This window comes from Sesamum indicum, linkage group LG3 (genome assembly GCF_026168435.1).
Source record: "Sesamum indicum cultivar Baizhima isolate 11 linkage group LG3, ASM2616843v1, whole genome shotgun sequence".
Classification (NCBI taxonomy): Eukaryota; Viridiplantae; Streptophyta; class Magnoliopsida; order Lamiales; family Pedaliaceae; genus Sesamum; species Sesamum indicum.
The window spans coordinates 4396333-4422830 of NC_142659.1; the positions used below are offsets into that span (position 1 = coordinate 4396333).

The following is a 26498-nucleotide window of genomic DNA, read 5'->3' on the forward strand; positions in this document are numbered from 1 at the left end:
TTAAAAGCGTGTTCCACCTTGAAACACGACATCCCTTCCTCCTTTTTTAGTTCCTTGTCCCCAAGGATCAAAACGGGGGAATTTTGCAGCAACAACATAGTAGTCTTCCCAAGTGGCCTGCTCGGGATTGGAGTGCGCCCATTGAATCAAGACTTGAGGAACACCTACATTGTTCCTAGGTACTAATCTTCGACCCAAAATTTCAATGGGATAGACTTTGAACACTTCATCCTCTAATTCTGACAAGTTAACTGAAGGAAAATATTTGGAGCCGATCTTTTTCTTCAACAACGGAAAATGAAAAACTGGGTGGATTTTGGACCCTGTTGGCAACTCAAGCTTATAAGCCACATGCCCAATCCTCTCAATCACCTTGTAGGGGCCAAAATACTTGGCTGATAGCTTCAATTGTTTTCTTAAAGCCACTGAGGTTTGTTTGTACAGTTGGAGCTTAAGGAACACTTCATCCCCCACATGAAACTCCCTTTCTGTTCTTTTTCTTTCTGCATATAGCTTCATTCTCTATTGAGCTTGTTGAAGATTTTACTTCAGTAACTGTAACACCTTGGTTCTCTCTTGCACAAGTTCAACAACATCAGTGTGATGGCTCTGTAAATAAGGCCCTATAGGCAGCTGTTGAGGTGGATATCCATAGAGGGTCTGGAAGGGGGTTGCTTTGAGTCCAGTGTGGTAGTTGGTGTTGAACCAAAGCTCAGCTAGAGTGAGCCAATGAGCCCATTTCTTGGATTTCTGCATACACATGCATCTTAAGTAATTCTCAAGACACTGATTAATCCTCTCTGTCTGCCCATCGATTTGAGGGTGATATGAAGAGGACATGTCCAATGAGACACCTAAGAGGGTGAACAATTCTTTCTAGAACCTACTTGTAAAGATCTTGTCCCTATCTGAAATTATGCTGACAAGCAATCCATGAAGCTTAGAAATATTGTCAAAAAATACCTTGGCAATAGAAGTAGCTGTATAAGGACGTCTTAGTGTTATGAAATGAGAGTACTTGGTCAATCCATCCCCACAACCAAGATAGAATCCTTACCCTCAGAGTTCGGTAGTCCTTAATGAAGTCCATGGAGACACATGACCAAGCTTGGTCAAGCACTGGCAGTGTTTGCAGCAATCCTGGGTATGGATGGTTCTCATGTTTAGCCCTCTGACAAGTTTCACATCCTTTAACCCACTCTTGTACATCAATCTTCATCGAAGGCCAGTAAAACAAGGGTTTGATTCTCTGATAAGTGCCATGTATGCCTCAATGTCCTCCCAATGCAGAATCATGCAAGGTCTTGAGGATCTTTTCTCTGATTCCTCCATAACTGCCCACACATATCCTCCCCCCTTTCTTTAATACTCCAAATTCATAGCTATAGTCTGGAAAGGAAGTGACATCAATATCCTTGGATTGTATGATGGTCTGGAAGAGGGTATTACGTTCATAGATCATCTGAACCTCTTAGGTCCACAATGGAATTTGTGTGGAAATAGCATGGGTCTGAGGGTCATCACCCTGATGAATTCTCCTGGAGAGGGCATCTACAGCTTTGTTCTCATTGCCCTTTTTGTAGTGAACCTCATAACTGAGCCCAAGTAGCTTGGTTACCCACTTTTGCTACAGCATTGAATCCACCCTCTGATCAAGGATGTGCTTAAGGCTCTTCTGGTCAGTCCTTATGATAAAGTGGCTCCCTAACAAGTAATGCCTCCACTTTGTCACAGCGAGAAGGAGGGCTAGAAGCTCCTTCTCATAGGTAGATAGTCCCAGATTCTTGGGAGCCAATGCTTTGCTGATGTATGATATAAATTTTCCTCCTTGCATCAATACAACTCCTATCCCCTTGCCACTTCCATCAGTCTCAACAATAAAGGGTTGAGAGAAATCAGGCATGGCCAGCATAGGGGCTGATACCATCAGCTCATTGAGGTGATTGAAAGTCTTTTCAGCATCCACATTCCATTCAAAGACATCCTTTTTCAATAAGGATGTAAGTGGCTTACTTATGACTCCATAGCCTTGTATGAACCTCCTGTAGTATCCAGTGAGGCCTAACAAACCCATTAATGCCTTGACATTGGTTGGCACAGGCCAATTAATCATGCGTTCAATCTTCAGTGGATCTGTAGCTACCCCCTGGTGTGAAATGACATGTCCCATGTATTCTATTTCCTTTTGAGCAAAGGAACACTTACTCCTTTAGCAAACAGATGATGCTTTCTAAGAAGATCCATCACATTTCTGAGGTGTATCAAATGCATACCCCAATCCTTGGTATAGATTAGTATATCATCAAAGAAAATCAGTACAAATTTCCTCAAGTAAGGTTCAAAAACAGTGTTCATAAGAGACTGAAAAATGGATGGAGCATTACATAGTCCAAAAGGCATAACAAGGAATTCATAATGCCCATTGTGAGTAATGAAACTGATTTTGGGGATATCCTCCTTCCTCATTCTGATTTGAAAATATCCAGACCTTAGATCAATTTTTGAAAAATATTTTGCCCCATGCAATTCATCTAACAACTCATCAATAACTGGAATGGGAAAATTGTGCTTCATTGTGAGTTTGTTAAGGTATCTATAATCAAAACACATTCTCCACCCTCTATCTTTCTTCTTAACTAACAATACAGGTGAAGCAAAGGAACTTTGACTAGGTCTGATAATACCACTGTCCAACATTTTCTTGACAATTTTCTCTATCTCAGTTTTATATCCATATGCATAACTGTAGGGGTGTTGTTTCCTTGGTATGGCCTCAGGAAGCATCTCTATGCGATGCTCAATCTCTCTTTCAGGTGGTAAAGAGTGAGGTTCCCTGAATATATCCTCATATCCTTGCAGCACCTCTTGCACCTTGATACTTTCTGTAGCTTCAATTGAAGTGTTGTGGCTCAGCAACAACTTTCCTTGCACCTCAGGGCTCCTCCCTCGCATAAGTTGTGATAAGGAATGTGTACATTATGTTCCTGCTCCTGCCTTACAGTGAAGAGCCTTGAGAATCACCTTATTGGAGCCTTGGCTAAGGGTTATCCTCCCTTGATGGAAGTCAAGCTCAATTGGATTGTACAATCCAAGCTAATCACAGCCTAGGACCAGATCATAACCTCCAAGCTTGATTAGTTTAACTAGATGTGTAAACTTGTGCCCCTGAATTTCCCAACTAAACTTGGGACATGTTAATCGACTGGTAAATTTGCTTCCATCTGCTACTCTTACCATCATTGGGTGTGTTTTCTCCAGCTTACACCCTAAGAGGTTGGCTACCTTCTCATCAAGGAAACAGTGTGTGCTACCACTGTTAATGAGAATGAGGATCTCTTTATCCTCCACTGTTCCCTCAAGCCTTAATGTTCTGTAGTGAAAGTTTCCTTTCATGGCATGTAAGGATACAGACACATCTTCCTCCTTTTCCAATTCTGCTTCAGTGGTCTGCCTTCCTTGCTTATCTTCTTCACTATCTCTAGTTCCCTCATCTTTCAGTAACATATAAACCTGTCTGTATCTACACTTATGTCCTGGGACATACGGTTCATCACATCTATAGCACAAATTCTTCTCTCTTTTTGCCCTGACTTCAGCTTCTGTTAAGAATCTGGTAGGTTGTGTTGAAGGCCCTTGTGGGGGTTTTTTGTTAGGTGGTTTGGGTGCTAAATTTCTAGTAGGATGGTGGACTCTTTTCAGTATAGCATTGACTGTTTGTTCTTGATTTCTAGCAAGATTAATGGCTTGGTTCAGGGAAGTGGGTTCACAATTTGTCACAAACAACTTCACTTCATCCTTAAGGCCACTGATAAATTTCATCATCAAGAAATCCTCATCCAAACTTCTGTTAAAGATGAGCATTTGATCTTTTAACTCCTCAAACCCTTCAAGGTAGGCATCCACATTAGTCTCATGATGCAGCTTATTGAACTCAGTTGTCACCTTAGCATTGTTAAGGGCTTCAAACTATCCCAATACATTGACCACAAATTCATTCCATGATCTGAATTCCTTCTTCTCCACGTACCCTTGGTACCAAAGTTCTGCCTTGCCTTGCATGTAAATGGAAGCATAGATAACCTCTGGTCCTCAGGTATTGGTATTAACTAAAAATACCTTGAGCATCTTCTCACCCATCCCCTTGCATTTTCTACATCAAAGTGTGGAAACTCCAATCTGTTTAGGACATTATACGTTCCTGAACTCTGGTTCCCACTGGTCTCATGCCTAGTACTACTTCCCCCATCTTGTCTGATAGTGTTGTATGGTGTGGCCCTTAAGTTAGATCCCTTCTCCACAGTGGCTGTTTCCTTCCCCCAGTATCAATTTATTTTTGTTGTATTGCTGCATCTGATCAGCCAAACTCTGAAGCTGTTGTTGTACACCAGTCAAGCTATGCTCAACATTAAGTACTGAGTTTTGAAGGCCCTCCTGCACCTCCAACATTTGATCCATCCTTCCATGGAGTTCATCCACACTAGCCTCTCTTTTTGCTCTTTCATCTAAAAACATGATATCTGTCTTCTTTTGGGCTTCTTGTAGTTCTTTTAGACGTGTTCCATCAGCAATTTTTGTGATATTTTGAGTTTCCTAAGGTCCAAGGAAAATCTGGCTCTGAGGCCAAATGTAACAGTTTAACACAGCTTTACAGAGAGAGCTTGAAGTTGTAGAAATGGAGGTGGGAAAGATGGAAAGAAAGAGATGAGAAAACACAGAGTTTCATTAAAATGATAATAATAATGTCTTCTTTACAATTCAGTTCGCTTTTTTAAACAAAAGATTGAAAGTTATCAAACAAAATGCAAGGAACAAAAGCTGAAAAATCCATTAAAACTTCTGCAGTCTGCAATACTGCTTTGTCCTTCCTTAGCCCCAATCGGTCCTCTGCTTGCATGTCTGAGGCTTCCAAAAATGGGAACGACAACAACTGCAGCAACGGCTCACTCATTATCCGCTTTCCACGGGTCCTCTGCTTGTTCAAATTTGGAACGAGCAATTGCCTCAAAATCCCCAATCTTTTCCTCCCCCGAATTGCGCCCTAGCTTCGATAAAACGACATCTACTTGGGCCTCAGATTTAAAATCATCCCCAATTCCTTTGGCGTCCTTGATCTGACGGCTCTCATCCACCCTTTTCATCAAACGACTGCTTTTTAAAAGCGCACTTCCACCTTGAAACACGACAATAGTGTGTACATCTTTTCATACTGATTTATTGTAAAAGTCAACTAAAATAAATTAAGAAGTATATATGGTATTGGCATATATAAGAATTTCAAAAATATTATGAATTAGCAAAGAAGGCACGAAAATTATTTAATTTTACTATTTTAACATGTCTATCTCACATACCAAATCCTGTACATAAAAAATTTATTTTTATAAATGGGTGTGCGAAAATCAAATACGAATCTAAAACCTTAATTATGATTTTTGCTTAATTTTAATAACGTGTCAAACAACTCCATTATTTAACAATTTAAGTTATTAGAAAGAAAAATAATTTATATTAATATCTTAATGAAAGATATTTTAAATAATTTAAACCAAATGTTATTTATTTTAGATCAACTTGACACCTGGAAACCCAAATTAATCTAGGCATTGACCTTTACTAAAATCATAAGCCAACTGATATCTCATTAATTTTATTCATTTGAAATCTTTATATTAAATTTTATATTATTTATTTTTATTCAATGCAATAATACGTATAAGATATATATATTTGAAAATTTTATATTTCACTCAATAGGTCCTATCACTCTTCCATGTACAGGTTCTATATATACACATCTTCAGACATGCCATGAGAATATAGCTCTTTCCATTGTTGAGAGAGAGAGAGGAAATCTATAGAGAGAGAGAATGGCTGACGCGGCGGTGGAATTGCTTCTGGACAACCTCCAGCAGCTACTGATTTACCACACCCATTTGATCGCCGACGTCAAAAACCAGGTGGAGAAGCTGGAAAGTGATCTCCGCCTCATCAACGCTTTCCTCAAGGCCTCCACCAAGAAGCGGCGGAAGGACGTAATACTGCGACAGCTCGTCCGTGAGATACGCGACGTGGTTTACGAGGCGGAGGACATCATCGACGCCTTCGTCACCCAGGCCGCCGAGAGCCAGGCCAAGAATTACTTCCTCAGAGCTTTCCAGACGCGGGTGAAGCTCGACAGCATCACCACACAAGTCGAGAAGGTTTGCGCCACGGTTAAAGAGATATATGGCGACGAATCCAGGATTGACTTCGCCGCCCTCAATGTCGGAGATGGAGGGGCTGAAAAATCTGAGGTAGCCCTTTTTCCCTTCCGGCTGTTAAACTTGAGAAAACTCAACTGAATTGGAGTTGACTTTATAGGAAAAATCATAATTTCAGTTGTTTAATTTAGACAAGTTGATATTTTTAGTTCCGTAAGAAATGATTTTTATCATTTAGTTATGTGATTTTAAAATTTTTATAATTTTAGTCTTTTTATTAGATTAATTTCATCAAAAAATTGCATGTAATTTGAATATAATCCAGTTAAATTATAATTTTAGTTCTAATATTTTATAATTTCAATCATTTTTCTACCAATTTGACTAAAAAATTACATATGATTCGCACATGCCCTTATTAAATTGTAATTTTATAAATCCTATAAATCAATTCATTCACGACAAAGAAAATGCTAACGTACTAAATTATAGGATATGAAAATATCAAACCCCCTTATGTTACATAACTGAAATTGCAATTTAATAATTAGTCATGTGTAAGTAAAATGCAAATTTCTGATCAAATAAGCAACAAATAAAATAATCAAGTTGTTAATGAAACAGAGTATGAAAGAGTGAACTATTTAACGCTGCTGTGAGGTAGAAAACTATTTAAGAGCGTAAGAGAAAAATGTAACTTAAAATATTAGTTCCTAAAAATATTTTAGAAAATAGTACAATATATATATATATATATATATATATAACTATAACTTAAAATTCAAAATGGGCTCGTTGTTAGACGAACGTTAAAATCAGATGGAGTATTTGTAATTTTTTAAACAATGAGAAAATATTTGTAATTATGTCAAATTTCAAGATTGGTGGTTGTAATTTATCCAAGATAAAGTAAACATTAAATATGTCACATTATAAATTTATTAAACTATTTAAATTATTTGAATTAGAAATTTTCAAAATAAACTACAAATCATAAACTTGTATTTAGATTATTATAATGAGGATAAAGTAATTCAAAAAGAAGTTAAATCTATCACAAAAAATATCAAATCGACTAGAAGCACTCTTTAGATACTTTTAGCTTTTGACTTGAACAGTGATTTTTAAGTGAAAATTTTTACTTTTAAATAAGTGATTTTTGTTAAAAAAAATATTTAAATTGTAATAGAATACAAAGCGAGTAGTGCTTTTAAAAAGAATAAAAAAATAGATAGAAGCTAATTAAATTGACAAGTGTTTGAAAAACAATACTTTTAAAGTAGGCTCGATTGATTAAAGACTTATTTGTCCCTATATTTTAGAAAAATACTATTTTTTTCATGTCTTTTCTTAATAATAAATTATTTTTCTAAAAAATATACATTTAATTTCAATTAGTGTACCTTATAAATATGTCACTTATATCATTAAAATATTGAATACTAATAGAAAAGTTGAACATTTAATTTATAATGCTATATCTAAGTAAATATAATTGCTCAATCATACTCAATAAATAAACTTGCATGATTGTCAAGATATATATTTTTTTTATTATTTAATGCAACTTAATTTGTATTTTTCTATATCAAAGAATATAGCAAATAAAATATAAAATTTCAAAAATATTAAATATGTGAAAGCATCCATTTTATTAGTGTAAATTATTCAAACTATTTGAAAACTCTAATATCAACTTCGGATATGCAATTTTGAATAAATTAAAAAGGGTAAATTTAAATTAAGACTATTATAATAATATAAAACAGTTTATTTAAAAAAAATTAAAGCCAAAGCAGCTAGAAACACTCGTCAAAGAGCTTCTAGCATTTTGACAAATGCACTTTTTTAGCAATTTTATAAACAAAAGTTGGCAATGCCCTTTACAGAAATTCTATAAGTAAAAGTTGACATCCCTCCTATTAGATTGTCTTTCCACTTGAATTAATCACATAATTACAAACCTAAACAAACAATAAAAGCGAAATGAAAAAATAGGAATGAAAAAAAAATTTCCTTTATGCTTTGGGAATGAAAGTATGCTCCCGACACCCTTTACTAGTTCACAAAAAGGAACTCAAATACCTAAAAAATATTTTTTAGAAGCCTAAAATTAAAAAATATTTTTCTAAAACTCTCACAAATACTAACTAAATGTGATACTTTTTTGTTTGTTTTTAATTTGTCGCTTGAGTCATAATCGTGAAAATAGGAAAATAAACTGAAAAGCATTTAAGTGGTACTTAGTCATATTTATATACCAAGATTTTTTCCTATTTAATTATTTTCCTATTAATACCACAATGATTCAGTACCTTTTAATTAATAATTTAGAAAAAATTGTAATTTTGGTCCTATAATTTAAAAGGGTGACATTTCTTATCCCGCACGAATTATTTTTCATTATTATTTTATGTGACTTTAGAATATTGATAATTTTAGTCATTTTTCAACCAATTTAGTTTAAAAAATTATATGTGATTTTCACGTGATCCAATTAATGGAACTAAAAGTGTATAAGTAATTATTATTATTATTTGTATAGTACATATTTATTTAGGTTCTGAATTTTCAATGATTTTATTTCTTTAAATATTATTATCAAACAATATTTGTTCGTTCTTTGGTTGCATTAAATCAAATCCTCCCCCCCCAAAAAAAAAGAAAGTTTAATTCATTAATGTCTAAGTTATGCATAATTCATTAATTTTTTTTTATAAAGAAAAAGAAAATCTTGAAATTAAGGCATATATATTTTTCAGGCTACTTAAAGTGCATCAGTGCAGATTATATAGGTTTAGAATTACTTTGATTTCTAATTTCTATCACTCTTTCCATTGAAATTATTCACACAGCGTCCCGTGGTAAGACAAGAGAACGTGGTGGGTTTTGAAGACGAAGCAGAAAAATTAATAGGTTATCTGACTGAAGAAACTCAGCTGCTTGATGTCGTCTCCATCATCGGTATGCCCGGTCTTGGCAAGACAACTTTGGCGGGAAAAATATTTCGTGATCCAGCAATCCAGTATGAATTTTCCACTCGCATATGGGTTTACGTCTCTCAAGAATTCACAAGAAAAGATATATTTCTTGCAATTCTGAGAGAGTTCACTAGGCCCGATGAGGAGATGTATCAGAAAAATGATGACGAGTTAGCCCGACTGGTTGCGTCTTATCTAGAGAGGGGTAAATTCTTGATTGTCATGGATGATGTGTGGACAGCTGAGGATTGGGATAAACTCCAAATTGCTTTGCCAAAGAGCAATAAGATGGGTAAAGTCTTGATTACCAGCCGTCATGTTGAAGTTGGTCAGCATGCTAATATTAATAGGCATCCCCACAAGTTGCGTTTCTTGACTGAGGAGGAGAGTTGGTTGCTGCTCCGGTTGGAGGTCTTTGGTGAGCCTGAGTGCCCTCCTGAGTTGGAAGGTCTGGGAAAACTAATTACAGAACAGTGTGACCGATTGCCACTCGCAATTGTGGCAATTGGAGGCATTCTTTGCGAAAAATATTCAGCATTAGATGATATGACTGCTAAACAAAATGCATGGACAAAAGTATCTACAAGTGTGAGTACATATCTTAATGAGGACCCTGCGAGACGCATGGAAAATATTATAGCATTGAGTTATGATAAATTGCCTTATCACCTAAGAGCATGCTTTCTCTATTTGGGGATGTTCCCAGAAGACTATGAGATCCCAGTTTGGAAATTAATTCGCATGTGGATTGCTGAGGGATTCATACAAGAAAAGTCTGGAATCAACTTGGAAGAAACGGCAGAAAACTATTTAGAGGATCTTATCAATAGAAATTTGGTAATAGTTGATAAGAGGAGACCTAATGGTAGAGTTAAAACATGCCGCATTCATGACATGCTTCGCAACTTTTGCAGAAATGAAGCTGGAAGCGAAAGGGAAAATTTTCTCCAAGAAATTAAAAGGTCTGGCAATGGATTTGAACCTTCGATCAGTCAAGTAGAAAAGTTTCGTCGTCTTTGTATTCATTCCAACATCCTACATTTTTTCTCTTCGAAACCTTATGGTCCTCGTGCGCGGTCCTTTGTTTGTTTCTCCAAGGAAGAAGTTGGCTTGCCATCAGAATACACTTCAGCCATCCCCACAGCTTTCAAAATGCTTAGAGTTCTAGAAGTCCAGCCCATCAAATTTACAAAAATTCCTAGTGACATATACCAGCTGATTCATTTGAGGTATCTCACCATATCCTTCAGTTTAGCAGTTCTTCCTGCAGCCTTCTCCAAGCTTTGGAACATGCAAACTCTTGTGGTTGAAACCACATCTCGTACCTTGGAAATCAAAGCTGATATTTGGAAGATGATTCAGTTAAGGCATTTAAAAACAAATGCCAGCTCTACTTTGCCGAACCCAGGAAAAAGTAGTAAAGAAGGTGAAAAGCTTCGCACACTTGGTACAATTTCACCACAAAGTTGCACAGATGAAGTGTTTGAAAGGGCTCGCAATTTGAAGAAATTGGGCATTCGTGGGCGACTAGCCTTGCTTATAGACGGCAAGAGTGGATCATTTGATAGTCTGGGGAAATTGGAAAATGTTGAAAAGTTAAAGCTACTCAATGATGTATTTCCTAGTCCACCTTCGGAAGGCCAATTGCGTGGTCTTCCTCCACCATACAAATTCCCAAAGAAACTCAAGAGCCTGACATTAGCTGATACTTTTCTTGATTGGAGTAATATGTCAATTCTAGGACTGCTGGAGAATTTAGAGGTGCTCAAGCTGAAAGATAATTCATTCATGGGGAAGCGCTGGGAGGCAGCGGATGGAGGTTTTCGCCATCTTGAAGTCTTGCACATCGGGAGAACTGATCTAGTTTTTTGGATAGCTTCAGCTCATCATTTCCCTCAACTTAGACGTCTTGAGCTGCAAAATTGTGAGGAACTTAATGAAGTTCCAATTGGGTTGGCAGATATCGAAAACTTCCAAGTTTTGGACTTGTACCATACAAAATTTGCGTCTGCCTCTGCCAAGAAAATCGTAGAGGCAAAAAAGAAGCAAGAGCAAAACGGCAAGGCCGGTGGATTCAAGCTCTCCATTTTTCCCCTTGAGGAATGATACTCACCCTCGGTTCTATCTCGACAGGTAAGTAAAACTTTCATGTACTTATTCCTTGAGTCCCTTGTTGAATGCTAATTGTGTCCCATTTTGAGAAATATATCCTTACTTCCAGTATTCAGAGGGAAATAGCATTTTCCATCTGGTAATTTAGGGTCTTTACACTTTTAATCCTATTAACTAAGAGATTCTCAATTTTGGTCCTAAAACTATTTTAAAAAATTAACACTTTTGGTCTCATGACATCTTTTTATTAGATATTTAACCGAATAGGCCACGTGACCGTCAACTAGATTAGATAAAATGTTACTTTTTTAAACTTATGAACCAAAAGCGACAATATTATAACTGATAAGAGCAAAACTGTAAATGCCTTAGCTAACGGCCGCATGCGTCATTTTTTGTATTAAACGGAAAGGTGTCATGAAACCATACATGTCAGCGCCACACCTACTCCCACACACTTCGGAAACTTTGTTTTGATAAGAACTAACGACTATTAAATATCTGTGCAGGCACATCACAGAAAGGTTCAAAAAGATTACTGAGGATGTCTGATGCATGAAGATCTTGTTGCTTGAATAAAATGCTGGGCGCAGTTCATTCTGTTCCTTCCGCAGAACTCCCTAAATATTGCACTTTAATCTTTTGAATGAATAATTACTCGTGTGTTTCGTGCGATTTGTTTGTTACCTAATTAGACTTGTATGTTTTGAGACTATGAAATAAGCTGTTGTGTTTTGACTATATACTCATTTCAAATTTAATAACATTCAGTGACTACTGTTGATTAATTAGAATTATCAACAAACTTCTCAGTAAAGAAAATATGTGATCTCACTTCTGATAAAATATGGATGAGCAAAGGATATTATTTACTTATTTGGCTAACAGGACATCCTTAATGTTTGCAACAAATCACTTCACATTTTAACCATTTTTATTTGCTTTTATTTTTAACATTGCATATTGCATCTTTTGTTCTATAGAGTATATATATATGTTATATACATTGTCAACAAAATAATATATAATTGATGCTAGTGATTATTTGGATTTACAAAAATATATATTTGATTTTCTTTGTTAATTGCAGTGACTATTTGGATTCATATTTATAATTTCTTGAATCTATGTTTTTTTTTCTTGTTTTGTAAATGTAATATCACAACAATCTTATTTTCGTTGAATGATAATAATTTATTATTAAATAATTAAACATCTTCTCTACTTTCAAAAAATCAAATAGCAGATAAGATTCTTTAGAATTATTTATGAATAAAAATAAAATCATCGTTCACTATTGTGGCTAAATAAAACTTAAATCTATGTATTATTCACTACAAAAAATTAATTTTATGAAACGGGCTTTGGAATGGATTTTAATTTGTAACAAATACACACGGATTTATAAACGAGTTTGTAAGGGGCAACTACCTGCTCTTGTGGTTAGTGTTACAAAAACTTGCAGCAAATTACATAAATTTGTTATAATTTGGAACAGACTTGGAATGGATTTCTGAACTCGTTACAAATTCTATTCAATGTACAAATATTAGTTAAATTAAATTTGTAGGGGTGACGAAATTTGGAATAATTTTATGTTTATATGTTATTATTTTTTTGTTACAATACCCATTACAAGTTTTACTTTTTTAAAGACTTTTACTTATTTTTTATCAATTCAACTATTTTAATTTTAAATTAATTCATTTCTAAATTTTATTCGATAATTATAATATCATATTATAACAAATTATATCAAATTTGATTTATAGCTTTTTAAAATTCGATAAATTCAAACGATAGATAAATTGAACTGCAGTAAAATATTAAAAACAAAATTAAAAAAAATTATATTAATTAAAAAATATTATGAAAATATAAATTTAAGAAAAAAAATCAAAAAAATCTAATCTAAACCAGCCTCTTTGTCCTGCTCCTTGTCATTTCCCAGCAAAGATTTTGAAAACTCTAAAACATCTCGGCTATGTTTGGCTTTGGTTTTGGGCCATCTCAGGATGGCTCAAAATAGAAGCAATGTTTGCCATTGCTTATTTTGCCATGTTTTTGTCTTGTTTTTAAGTATTTTGTCTTGTTTCTAAGTATTTGATTTTTAAATACAAATATATTTTATTTTAACCACTTAATATTTTATACGTAATGTTTTCTACATCATTGAAATAATTAAAAATTTTAAAAAATATAAAATAATATATAATTATTTTACGCGGTTAATTCATATATTACATTATTTGAATAATGTATTTAAATTTATCACCTCGAATAGAACAACTAACAAAAAATATTGTTAATCTATTATTAGAGTGCATTTAATTATTTTTAAAAGTGTATTTACATAAATTATTTTTTTCATTTTCATACATATATAATTAGGAAATAATATTTATTTTAATCCACTCACAACTAAATAAATTATATATATTTTTATACATATATATATATACAAATATATATAAAAGAGACATGATTTGACAATGAACAATATTTTTTGTCTCCCCACATACTTATTTTATATTATCTCCAAAAACAAATCCAAACATACACACTATCTCTAACTTATTTTTATTTATCTTTATTTTTCTCTCTCTATCTCCACAAAATACCCAAAAACAAGTTAAAAACAAAACCAAACATAATGCTCATCGTCTGTAAAGTCCCAACAGTGCTTACGTTAAGAAAGAAATATAAAAAATTATTAAAATTAAGTCAGTAATCACCATCAGAATTTTCAGTTCTAACCAGAAAAAAATTATATCATAATATTATTTTTCCTTACAACATATTACTATTTAGGATAAATTACATTTACCTTATCTGAAATTTGCCATAATTATAATTATTGCCTCGTTGTTTGCGTCCATAGTGTCTCAACGACTCCATCACCACTTTCACCCCTTTCGTCATTTGTTTTAGTTGGAGAGCGCTTTTTTCTTTTTTGATGAATAGGGGAAAAGAAGCGCAAAAAGAGGAAAATAATCTACAAAACATAGAAGGCAAAATGTGACTTTACCACCCTCAAAATTTTTAACATATTTCCGATTTTGTTTTACAAAAAAAAAAACAAAATTAATCAGGGGTAATGTTGTCATTTCACTCTTGCCATAAGGGGAATTGCACAGTTATTTTGGAAATTTATGGGGCATTTATAATTTTTAAACAATTAAACAATAATCTTAATTATGCCAAACCTCAAGAAAAATTATACATAAGTTCCAGAAATTTTTAAACATCAGAAAAAAATGGCAGACAATTTTAAAAATACCAAAAATTTACAAAAATCTTTTTAAAAATTACCAAAAATTTACATAAATTAGAAAAATTACAAAGACATTATAGAAATTAGGAAAATTAAAAACAATTACATAAAAATAAGAGAATTAAAATAAAATTTCAAAAATATTTTCATAAATTTTTCAGAAAACCAAAATTAGTGTTTCCAAAAAAATCGAACATAATGTCTGGATTCGTTTTTTGAGTATTTTGTTGTGTTTTCTGGAAATAGAGAGAGAAAAATAAAGATAAACAAGTGTGTGTTAGAGATAGTATGTATGTTTGGATTTATTTTTGGAGATAATTTAAAATAAGTATTATACATTTAATGTTGTGTTTTGGGAGACAAAAATTACTATTCATTGTCAAATCATGTCTTTGGAGATAATTTAAAATAAATATTATATGTTTAATGTTGTATTTTGGGAGACAAAACTTACTATTCATTGTCAAATCATACCTTTTTTATATATATTTATGTATATATGTGTGTATATATATATGTATATTTTTATGCTAAAATAGCTAAAAACACCTAAATAAGGTGTTTTTGAATGATGACAAACATTGAGTATGTTTTGACTTGTCTCGGAAATAAGTTGAAAATGAAAACAAACATAGTGGAAATTTTCTAACAAAAAATGGCTAAATGTGTTTTGCGAAAACTGGCCGAAATTGTTTTAAAAAAATGGGGGTTTATTTTTATACAAAAATGTGGGAAAGTTTTAGAAGAAAATGGGGCGGGGTGGGAATGGAAGAAAAGTGTGAGAAAAAAAAGAAGAAAAATGGGGGGGGGGGGGTGTGGCGGGGTTCACCAAAAAATAAATAAATAAAAAAACCCGGACATTGTATCCCACTTACCTCTATGGTGACGGACGACTGACGGCGGGGGAGTTCAGTATCAGGTGAGGGAGGCGAAGGATCGAGGAGAGTGAGGGAGGGAGAATGGAAAAAAATTTAGGAAGTGTTATATATATATATATATATATATATATATTGATTTTTGGAATGATTTTGGAACGAGTAATTTTAAAAAAAACGTTCCTAGAAAAAAAAAAAAGAGACGTCGTTTTTGTTGATGAGCATTATATAAAAAATCATTCCTATTGCTTAACCGTTCCAAATGAAATAGAACGATGCCGTTTTGTTTCGAAATGACATCGTTTTGGTATAATATTAAAGAGATTGTTCCTAATTGTGTCTCAAAATTATTTTCTCAAAAAATTCATAAAAATGAAAAATATAGGAAAAACCATCCCAGATATGTTAATGATCAGAAGTGAAACACCGATTTCTTATACAAAGTAACCTTCTACAATTGATGTCTCGATGTGTGCTTTATTTTTTACCATGAATCAATCATGACTTTTCATGTCGTGATGTCCCAGCTCCTTCATATCAACACAATGGGCCAAATTAGATGCGTAACCATAAGAAAACTTAAGATGATTAATCCATTCACATATCTTCCTCTTCTGCTCTTTGCTCAGGGTATATTCGGCTTTGGACATGATGTTCAATCTTCTTTCGTCGACCTCAAACTTCGGTCAATTACATATGATCTTAAGGTTCTTCCATGCATTCAGAGTATCCTTCATCTTTCTCTTTGTATCCATCACTGTATTGAATATATTGTCAAATATATTTTTCTCAATATATATGGTATCAAAATTGTGTAGTATCAAATACGTCGACCAATACTCAAGCTCACAGAAGATGCTTTTCTTTATCCACTTATACTCACTGCCTTACATGTCTGAGAGTGACAACGGCACTCAACTACAGGATTAAACTCTTCAATCCATTTGTGGATCTGTTCTTGATGAGTGTCGAAGTCACCAAAAATAATTCCTACTACACTTGTGAAAGTGGGAGTAGGGTCGACCCACAGGGATTGGTTTTAAGTTAATTTCTTTTAGAAAAATAGAAAATAATGGGGGAAGGATGTTGATAAAAAGATGTGATTAAAAATTAAATAATTAAAAATACCTGATAGAGATATAAGGGAGAGATTTTCCGGTTAGGCTAGGATTATGCTTGATTCTTGTGAGTTGATCATTGATGCAAGAATAACACGTGTATTGGACAAATAAACCAGTTATGGTCGTTGGTACGACCTAACAACCTCACCTTTCCTTACCTTTTCGTTAGCCAAGGTACGACCGTTGGCTAGATCTCTAATTAACAGACAACCTTGGGAACGTCCACAAGATTTAATCTATTAACAGCATTAAGAATTAGAAAGGCCTGATTCTAATCAACAAACTCCTACGAGGACAATTCGTTTAAACTAGATCATGCATTCCCCATAACATAATTAAATACTGTGACATAACTAATCATGCTACGTTGCCACTAAGTATTGAACTAAATAAACAATTACACGGATTTATAAAGTTCAACTAGCTAAGCAAACCTTCTTGATAATGAACAACCGGCCGAATCATTCATAAATCAGACATTTGTAATTAAAGCACAGAGAATAACATGAATATTTGTTTGACAAGTGTGGAACGCAGATTAGATTTTACAACATAATGGGAATCAAGCAATCACCATACCTTAACTAGAAAATAGGGAATTTAGCCGGACATATTGATGGAAGAACACACTATAAAGTAGAATTCCATTAATTCCGGTAGTAAAATAAAATAAAAGAGAAGAGATGAACAGAGAATTCTATAGAGTTCTAAGATAAAAACTGAACGTCTTCTAATGAAGAGATCCCCCCTATTTATAATAAAAGTCCCCTACGAATCTAGACGTAGTGGGGGGATAGATATGTGATAAACTCTAAAAAGGTAAATAGATTACAAAAGATAAGCTTAAAAAAATCCTTTCTAAATCTAAACACTTGATTCCTTTATCTCTTGGGAGAATCGTTCGTGCTTATCCTTATACCGAGATGACTACTCCATTAAGCGTGGGCACGCTTTGTCAATTCTGCAGAAACGTCCTTGTAATCTTCCTTTTTGCTGAATATACAATAAAATCACATAATTAGGAATATTTTGGCTTAAAAAGGAAGATTAAATTGTTATAAAATCATTATAATTGCAGAGTTATCAAATACCCCCACACTTAGCCATTTGCTTGTCCTCAAGCAAACTCAAGATGCGTTCAAAAATCCCTCCAAATTTTAAACTACTTAAGGCAATTTGTAATCATGTGCAAAGTAAATGACATATTTTATGAAGGGGATAATTCAACATGTATCAAACAAGTTTTCACGTGATGACCGTCATCAAAATCAATCGCATAAAACTAGTGGACTATTTTCTCTCCACTTTCCATTCTCTCAAGTGTATATATGGCTCAAGTGTATCTCTCGACACTTACTACGACAATGCTTCACCATAGGCTTGCCTATACACCACATCTCCACCACTTTTGAAATATGCATATATATGGATCAAAAGGTCTTTTATTTTGGTTGTAATGGGGCTTTGGTTTGGGGTAGGATAAAAGGATAATGAGGTTAAATTCCAAGAAACTAATTAGAGCACCAAAAGAATTTGTGTCAATAATTCGAAGCTCTCAAAGTTTACTCATCTCCCTTCAAGATCTTTCAACAATTCCTTGAACTATGCCTTTCTTATTCCTTTTGGAGAGTTCATACATTTTTTGATTGATTTTTTTTCGTTTTTATTTTCTTTTTCTCCTCTCCATTTTTGTGATAGGCATAGACCAAGAAAATTGATGTCGGTTCCCACAAAGTAAAGCAGAATATAATTTTGGAACCCCCACACTCATTTTGAGGTACATCTTTTAAGCATGTAAATCACAAAGATTTTGACGATCTCCTATTTTGAGAACTTGTTCTTTTGAACCTAAACCCATTTCCCTTGATGCTCTAGTAGTTCTTAGGGGGATCAAAATCAAGGTTTTAAACAAGCGACGGGATAGGTTTGTATATGACGGGTTATTCAACAAAATAGGTCAAGAGGCTCAAAGGGGTTCTCTAATGTTAAAACGTGTTGGGTGGTTAAAGAAGGCCGAAAGTGGTTTCTAATGCCTTTATCATATCCAAATAAATGCACATTTGTGTGGCCTCGATGTGGTTCAAGGCAAGTTCTAGGAAGACAAAGCCATAAAAGTGTTATTCTCTCAAGAAAGAATGAGGATTTTTATGAACATATCAAGCTCAAACTCTCACGAGGTATGTTTTAGTCCACTAATCCTACATCAGAAGGTTTTAACTCAAGTCATTTTGGTGAAGACAAGCTTTCAACTAGTGAATTATCCTCAAGCATAAAACATGTATTTTTCTTACACATAACATCATCAAACCAAGAATAATCCAAAATTGAAGGGTTTTATCATGCCAAAATATTTCAAAATCAGGCAAAAATGTTCATAAGGCTAAGAAATTTCCACAAGACTTTTTTCAAAAGTCAAGAAAATTAAGCACAGAAAATATCTTTTCAATTTCAACAATCAGTAAGAGCAACAACCATTTTCAATCATGCAACCAACAACACCTATTTCAATAAACATGCTCAACAATAATACCCCCACACTTAAAGTCCACATTGCCCTCAATGTGCACTATGACATGCAACTCAAGGAAAAACTAAAAGGAGAGAGTTTAAGGAAGCGTCCCTGAGTGCATGTGACGAAGAGGTCAAGGTGTGGGTGGTTGCCTTGGTGTCAGCCCGAAGTGTTCAAATAAACCCATCAAATTGGCTTCGATGCGAGCGATTTTGCGAGCTATGTCGTCCAAGGTTGTTTGTTGTGGCGTCGGAGGTGGTGGTGATGGTCTAGTGGTGTTGGTGTTCTCTTCTTGCGCCGTTGTTTCGTTGTTGGTTTCACTATCCTCATCATTGTCTTCATCCTCGTCGTCCCCATCATTGCTGTCTTCATTCGCGGTGTTGACGTCTTCGTGTGGTGCATTGTTGTGGAGTGGTCGTGAAGTGGAGGGTGCATCTCTGATGGGCGACCGTCCTGCATCCACAAACTCAAAAAGACTACCATTTCTAGTGACAAGGCCCATTCGTATTAAGGTGGCCATGTCCAATGGTTCAGATTCACAAGCGATGTGAAGGTAATCGAACGAAGGACGAAAAACACCAAGATTAATTGCAATCAAAGTAATGTAAGAACCAAGAATTAAAGCACGATTTCGGTTAATGGAGGATTGGAACTGTGTAGCTAACCAAAATCCAAGATTTACTTTAATTCCACGTAATATACACCACAAGAAAAACAATTCAACTTTAGAACAAATTCCAGATGTATCTCGACGACCGGAAAAATTGAAAGCTAAGAAACGATGAACAAGCTTGAGCACGGGGCTTTTCAAGTAATGACTTTTTGATCTACTAGGGTGATAGGCAAGGGGATCAGTAGACAGTCTACGCCATTATTTGAAAGGATTGAAATCGTCACGATAATCACATAAAGAGTTAACGTATTCGTGAGTGCGTGCGTTTTCAGTGGTAGTGAAACCCAATGCAATATTGAACTCAGTCAAAGTCATAGAAAAGTGACGCCCCATTAAGCGAAATTTGATTACTCCTGGTGTGTCTAATGTGAGTGATGATGGAGTAGTGAATTCAAAAGTGGTGTAAAATTCTCTCGTGAGTTCAATATATGCATGTTCCGTACAATCAAAGAAACATTTCCAACCAATATTGTCAATCAATAAGGTACTACTATCAATAGCATGCAAAGTGCGTAAAGTATCAGTGCTCAATATTTTCCATGGTAAAATAGAGCGAGTGCTAAGTAGTGCGTACCGATCCTTCTCCGCGCGGGTTGTGAATTTGAGAGTGCCGCTAAGGGCTTCAGATGACGGCGGAAATATGTCTGCGCAGCGCGTGCTACGGGCACGGGGTCCCGATCGAGAGGGAGTTCCTGCTTCACGGTTTCTTTTTCGGCCACTCATCGTCAATCGACTGAGAGAAAATAAATCAGAGAGAGTTAAAGAAAAGAATGAGATGGAGGGGGTTGAGAAAACCGTACTGATGGCCGCGGATGTTCGAATGGTAGCGACGGCGGAGATGGGTGTCTGTCGTCGGAGCAGCGGCGGCGGCGAACGGTGATTGGTGAGAAATTGAGGTGGTCCTGAAGCAGCTGCGCAACGGCGGACCTGGTTCTGGACGAGGGAAACAGACCGAGGCGTTGGGCTGGGTAGGAAGCGGCGAGTGGCTTCTCGAACGACGGCGACGGGAGTTTCGACCGCGGGCGGCGCACTGGGTTTCGTGAGTGGCAGCGTGCGGCGGCGGCAGTAGCAACAGCGGCAACAGGGCGGAGGGTTTCTTGGCGGATGTGCGGTTCCTGGTTGCGAGAGCAAGAAAGAGGATGAGGCGGATGGGATTGAGGACTGTGCGGCGGCGATCGGCAGCGGTGATTGGGGTTTCCGTAACCAGAACTTGGTGAGTTTTCTGGTCCGAGAGGAAGAGAGAAGACGGCGGTGCGATAGCGGGTTGCGGGTTGACGACGAGCGAACGGCGGCGAACGGTGACTGCCGCGATTTGCTGAAATAGAGAAATCGGGGTCAGATGTTTGAAATAGGGAAGAAGGTAAGTGACATATGTTTTTTTGATTTTCTGATTTTTTTGATTTTTTTTAATTAAATAAATATATAAATAAAAATGAAGAGGGGAAATTAAGGAGAAAGAAGGGAATTGAAGATGAAAAACAGTCTACGAAGTGTGACTGAGCGTGGGCACGCTTAGTCGCATCTCCAAATCTGTTTTTGGGAGGATGATGCGAACAGTTTACGAAGTGCGACTAAGCGTGGGCACGCTTAGTCGCATCTTCAAATCTGTTTTTGGGAGGGGATGCGAACAGTTTTGAAAGGTCGACTAAGCGTGGGCACGCTTAGTGACGTCTCCAAATCTGTTTTTCATCCATCCAACAGAATTGAATAAAATTTTGCAAAAACTAAAATTAAACGAAAGAGGAAAGGAGAGGATAGGGATTTCATGGGTTGCCTCCCATGTAGCGCTTTTCTTTAACGTCTTTGGCTAGACGAAGAGAAATTCGTTTAGGTGATTGCGGGATCCACAAGTTGAATTTTTTCGACTGTTGATGTTTGAAATCCCTCGTAGAAAGGTTTGAGCCGATGTCCATTCACCTTGAATACCTTTTGAGTCGTGGGGCTCTTGATTTCGACTGCACCATGAGGAAAAATATTAGTAACAATAAAAGGTCCAATCCAACGAGAACGCAACTTACCAGGAAATAACTTGAGTTTAGAATGAAAAAGGAGAACTTTTTGTCCGACAACGAACTCTTTCCGAGATATGGTGCGATCATGGAATGCTTTTGCTCTTTCCTTGTAGATTTTTGAATTCTCGTAAGCATCATTCCGTAATTCTTCGAGCTCTTGTATTTGCAACTTTCTTTGCCCGCCCGCTTCGTCCATTGACGAGTTGAATTGCTTGATCGCCCAATACGCCCTATGCTCAAGTTCGACAGGGAGGTGACAAGATTTACCATAAACCAAACGATAAGGGGACATACCTATGGGTGTTTTGTATGCCGTACGATAGGCCCAAAGTGCATCATCCAAGCGTGTACTCCAATCCTTTCGGTTAGGATTCACCGTTTTCTCGAGTATGGACTTGATCTCTCGATTGGAGACTTCCGCTTGACCATTTGTTTGGGGATGGTAGGCGGTCGAGATTCGATGCGTGATGTTGTATTTCTTAAACAATGCATCGACTACCTTGTTGCAGAAGTGTGTCCCTCGGTCGCTTATAATTGCTCGTGGCATACCAAACCTAGAGAATATGTTAGCCTTGACAAATTCCACAACAGTTTTAGCATCATCGACACGAGTGGCCTTTGCCTCTACCCATTTAGACACATAATCTACTCCTAAAATGATGTAAGTCTTGCCAAAAGAAGATGGGAAGGGGCCCATATAGTCGATTCCCCACACATCAAATACTTCGCACACAAGTATTGGGGAAAGGGGCATTTGATTACGATGGCCAAGATTACCTACTTTTTGGCAATTTTCACAAGATTTACAAAATAGATATGCATCCTTAAACATATTTGGCCAAAACAAACCGCATTCTAGTACTTTTCGTGCTGTTCTTTTCGGTCCAAAATGGCCTCCACATGCATATGAATGGCAAAACTCAAGAATAGAGGGGATTTCAGTTTCAGGAACGCACCTTCGAATGATTTGATCCGAGCAAAATTTCCATAAGTAAGGTTCATCCCACACATAATGTTTGGCATCACTTTTGATTTTATCCTTTCGTGCTCTAGTTAAATCTCGTGGTAAGACACCAGTGACTAAGAAATTAACAATATCAACGTACCATGGGGTGACTCCTTGAATGGTGTGGAGATGTTCGTCCGGGAATTCGTAGTTTAGAGGTGGTGGGTTTTTGTCGGTGATCAATCGGCTAAGATGGTCAGCTACGAGGTTCTCCGCCCCTTTCTTGTCTTTGATCGTTAGATTGAATTCTTGCAGCAGCAGTATCCATCTTATCAATCGTGGTTTTGCTTCTTTCTTTGACAACAAGTATCTCAATGCTGCATGGTCAGAATACACAACAACTTTAGTTCCAAGTAGATAGTGGCGAAATTTCTCTAAAGCAAAAACAATAGCCAAAAGTTCTTTTTCCGTTGTCGTGTAATTGCTTTGAGCGCTATCCAACATCCGTGATGCGTAGTATATCACGTGGGGATCTTTTCCAATCTTTTGGCCTAGGACAGCCCCGATGGCGTGATTACTAGCGTCACACATTATCTCAAAAGGATGATTCCAGTCAGGTGGACGAATCACCGGTGCTGATGTTAGGGAATCCTTTAACTTGTCAAAGGCCTTCATGCACTTGTCATCAAATGCAAAAGTTACGTCTTTCTGCAGCAGCGCACACAGTGGTTGGGCGATTTTCGAGAAGTCCTTTATAAACCGTCGATAGAATCCTGCATGTCCAAGAAAAAAACGAATCTCCCGCACGCTAGCGGGGTAAGGTAAAGATTTTATGACGTCTATTTTGGACTTATCTACTTCTATCCCCCTAGAAGACACGATATGTCCTAGAATTAAACCTTGATCGACCATAAAATGGCATTTTTCATAATTTAGAACGAGGTTTTTTTCTATGCACCTTTCAAGTACTTTAGTCAATTTTTCCAAACAATCTTCAAATGAGTTTCCGTAGACGGTAAAATCGTCCATAAAAACTTCAATAAAGTGTTCAACAAAGTCGGAAAAAATACTAACCATACATCTTTGGAAGGTAGCGGGTGCGTTGCAAAGACCAAAGGGCATTCTTCTATAGGCGAAGGTTCCGAAAGGATGGTGAATGTTGTTTTCTCTTGATCTTCCGGTGCCACTGGAATTTGATGGAAACCTGAATATCCATCAAGACAACAATAGTGAGATTGACCGGCTAATCTTTCTAACATTTGATCTATAAATGGAAGTGGAAAATGGTCTTTTCTCGTGGCGGCATTAAGCTTTCTATAGTCAATACAAACTCGCCACCCGTTTTGAACACGTGTGGGTACTAGATTTCCAACAGAATTTTCGACTACGGTAATACCTGTTTTCTTAGGTACTACTTGAGTTGGACTTACCCATTCGCTGTCAGAAATTGGAAAGATCATACCTGCATCGAGAAGTTTCAAAATTTCTTTCTTTACTACCTCCATCATCAAAGGGTTCAACCGGCGTTGTGCTTCCCTTGAAGGTTTTGCACCTTCCTCTAGGAGTATTCTATGCATGCAAGTCGAAGGGCTTAAACCTTTAATGTCGGCAATAGTCCATCCAATGGCTTCTCGAAATTCGCGAAGCACCCGGATAAGTTTTTCCTCCTCAAGATCAGTGAGCTTGCTTGAGATGATCACCGGTAGTGTTTTGTTCTCCCCCAAGAATGCGTACTTGAGGTGTTTTGGTAACTCCTTTAATTCCAATGCGAGTGCCTGCAATATAGAGGGAACAATTTTAGTGTGAGAATGCGGTAATTCGATGAAAGCAGTTTTAGTAGGTAAAATTCGAAGGGAGTCGAGTTCAAAAACGGTGTCACCGATGTTTGGATCTATGATCATCTTTTCCTCCAAAATTTTTGCTTTCTCCAACGTGAGGCTTTCGTCTAATGCATATTTCACATGGTCCTCGCTGCCTATTGCTATGGAATCTGCACGAAAGGGTCAAAAATATCTACAAGAAGAGCGGTGGGTAAGTCAGTTGGATACCTCATGGATTCATAGATGTTGAATCTTATGATTTCACCATCGAATTCCATAGTGAGACTTCCACTATGCACATCGATTTTTGTTCTAGCTGTCTTGAGGAATGGTCTTCCTAGCAGGATTGATGTGGAATTGGGGGAGTTGTCTTCCCTCATATCCAATACGTAGAAATCAGCAGGAAATACTAATTCATTTACCTGTACGAGAACATCCTCCAAGACTCCTTCCGGGTAGACTACAGATCGGTCTGCGAGTTGGATGACTACCCCCGTTTCCTTTAAAGGACCAACTTTCAAAGACTCAAAAATGGTTAGTGGCATAACATTTATAGATGCTCCAAGGTCGCACATAGCCTTCTTGATTCCAATCATGCCAATTTTACAAGGTATGGAGAACGTACCTGGGTCCTTACATTTTGGGGGTAGTTTTCGTTGGCGAATTGCAGAGACGTTCTCCCCCATACTTACCCGTTCGTTTCCCTTGAGTTTTCCCTTGCTAGTGCATAATTCTTTGAGAAATTTCGCGTATCGGGGTATTTGCTTGATGGCATCGAGTAAAGGGATGTTTACCTCTACTTTGCGGAATGTCTCAAAAATCTCTTTTTCTTCCTCTTCCTTCTTCGCTTTGGTGAATCTCTCTGGGAAGGGTGGTCTAGTTACCAAAGGTTTCGGATGATCCACTTCGTGTTCGGTTTGTTCTTGTTGGACCTCAATTTCTTTTTTCGGTTTTCTTTCCGCATCGTGCCCACGTTTTGTGTTATCTTCCTTCACGTGTTCCTGCAGTTCTTTTCCACTACGAAGCGTAATAGCACTAGCATTTTGTCTAGGGTTAATAACAGATTGAGAAGGTAGCTTACCTTGGGACTCGAGCTTACCAACAGATGACGCCAATTGACTGATTTGAGATTCTAGATTTTGAATGCTCGTCTGAGTCTGTTGTTGGAATTGTTGTGTCTGTTGTTGGAATCGTTGGAAGTTCGCCTGGGTCTGTTGCTGAAATTGTTGTGTGTTGGTCACTAGCGCTTTCATCATGTCTTCGAGGGATGTGTTGGGCGTGGGGTTAGGTTGTGGAGGTGGTCGGTATTGAGGTTTTGAAAGTGTTGGTTGCCGTAACTCAGATTCGGGTGGTCCCTCCATCCGGGGTTGTATGTTTTGGAGAAAGGATCATATCTTCGCTGTTGTTGTCCGGCGAATCCTCCTACGGCGTCGGTATGTTCGGTAGTTGATTCTTGAAGAGTTGGGCACATGTCGGTAGCATGCCCCGTTAAGGTGCAAAAACCACACGCTTTGACTTGCTGGTAAGTATCTGCAACAACTTTTTCAACAACAGTTGTTAGTTGACTTAAATGTTCTTCAAGATTACTTACCTCGTTGCTCTTCCTAGGTGGATCATCATGTCTAACCCCAAATTGTTGCGTGTTGGATGCCATAGTCGAGATTAGTTTACGCGCCTCGGTGGGGGTTTTGTCGAACAATGCTCCACCACTTGCCGCATCTATCAGTTTTCTATCCATATTTGATAGACCTTCATAGAAATACTAGATCAACAGGTGGTTCGGGATTTGATGATGGGGGAAACTCTCCACTAGTCGATTGAATCTTTCTCAATATTCGAAAAGACTTTCTCCCGCGAATTATCGAATTCCGCTGATCTCCTTCCGGATTGTTGTGGCTCTTGAGGCGGGGAAGTATTTTTCAAGGAACTGTTTTTTGAGATCGTTCCATCTTGTAATAGATCCTGAAGGTAGGAG

General features: G+C 36.7%; 3 protein-coding genes across 3 annotated transcripts; 1 reads left to right on the forward strand and 2 right to left on the reverse strand.

The window, feature by feature from the left end:
* LOC105157414 (uncharacterized) lies at positions 1-1219 on the reverse strand. Its single transcript, XM_011073824.1, has 3 exons — positions 1058-1219; positions 565-750; positions 1-522 (listed from the first exon to the last, which is right to left on the reverse strand). Exons 1-3 carry the CDS (start codon positions 1217-1219, stop codon positions 1-3), a joined length of 870 nt encoding a protein of 289 aa, XP_011072126.1.
* Positions 1220-5752: 4533 nt separating this feature from the next.
* LOC105157415 (putative late blight resistance protein homolog R1B-16) lies at positions 5753-12052 on the forward strand. The gene is made up of 3 exons (XM_011073825.3): positions 5753-6293; positions 9056-11314; positions 11803-12052. Exons 1-2 carry the CDS (start codon positions 5868-5870, stop codon positions 11285-11287), a joined length of 2658 nt encoding a protein of 885 aa, XP_011072127.2. The 5' UTR covers positions 5753-5867; the 3' UTR covers positions 11288-11314; positions 11803-12052.
* A 7153-nt stretch (positions 12053-19205) lies between these two features.
* LOC148788603 (uncharacterized) lies at positions 19206-25884 on the reverse strand. Its single transcript, XM_088879143.1, has 6 exons — positions 24700-25884; positions 24055-24628; positions 21672-23590; positions 20546-21060; positions 20320-20478; positions 19206-19935 (listed from the first exon to the last, which is right to left on the reverse strand). Exons 1-6 carry the CDS (start codon positions 25882-25884, stop codon positions 19206-19208), a joined length of 5082 nt encoding a protein of 1693 aa, XP_088735269.1.
* Between the last annotated feature and the right edge of the window lie 614 nt (positions 25885-26498).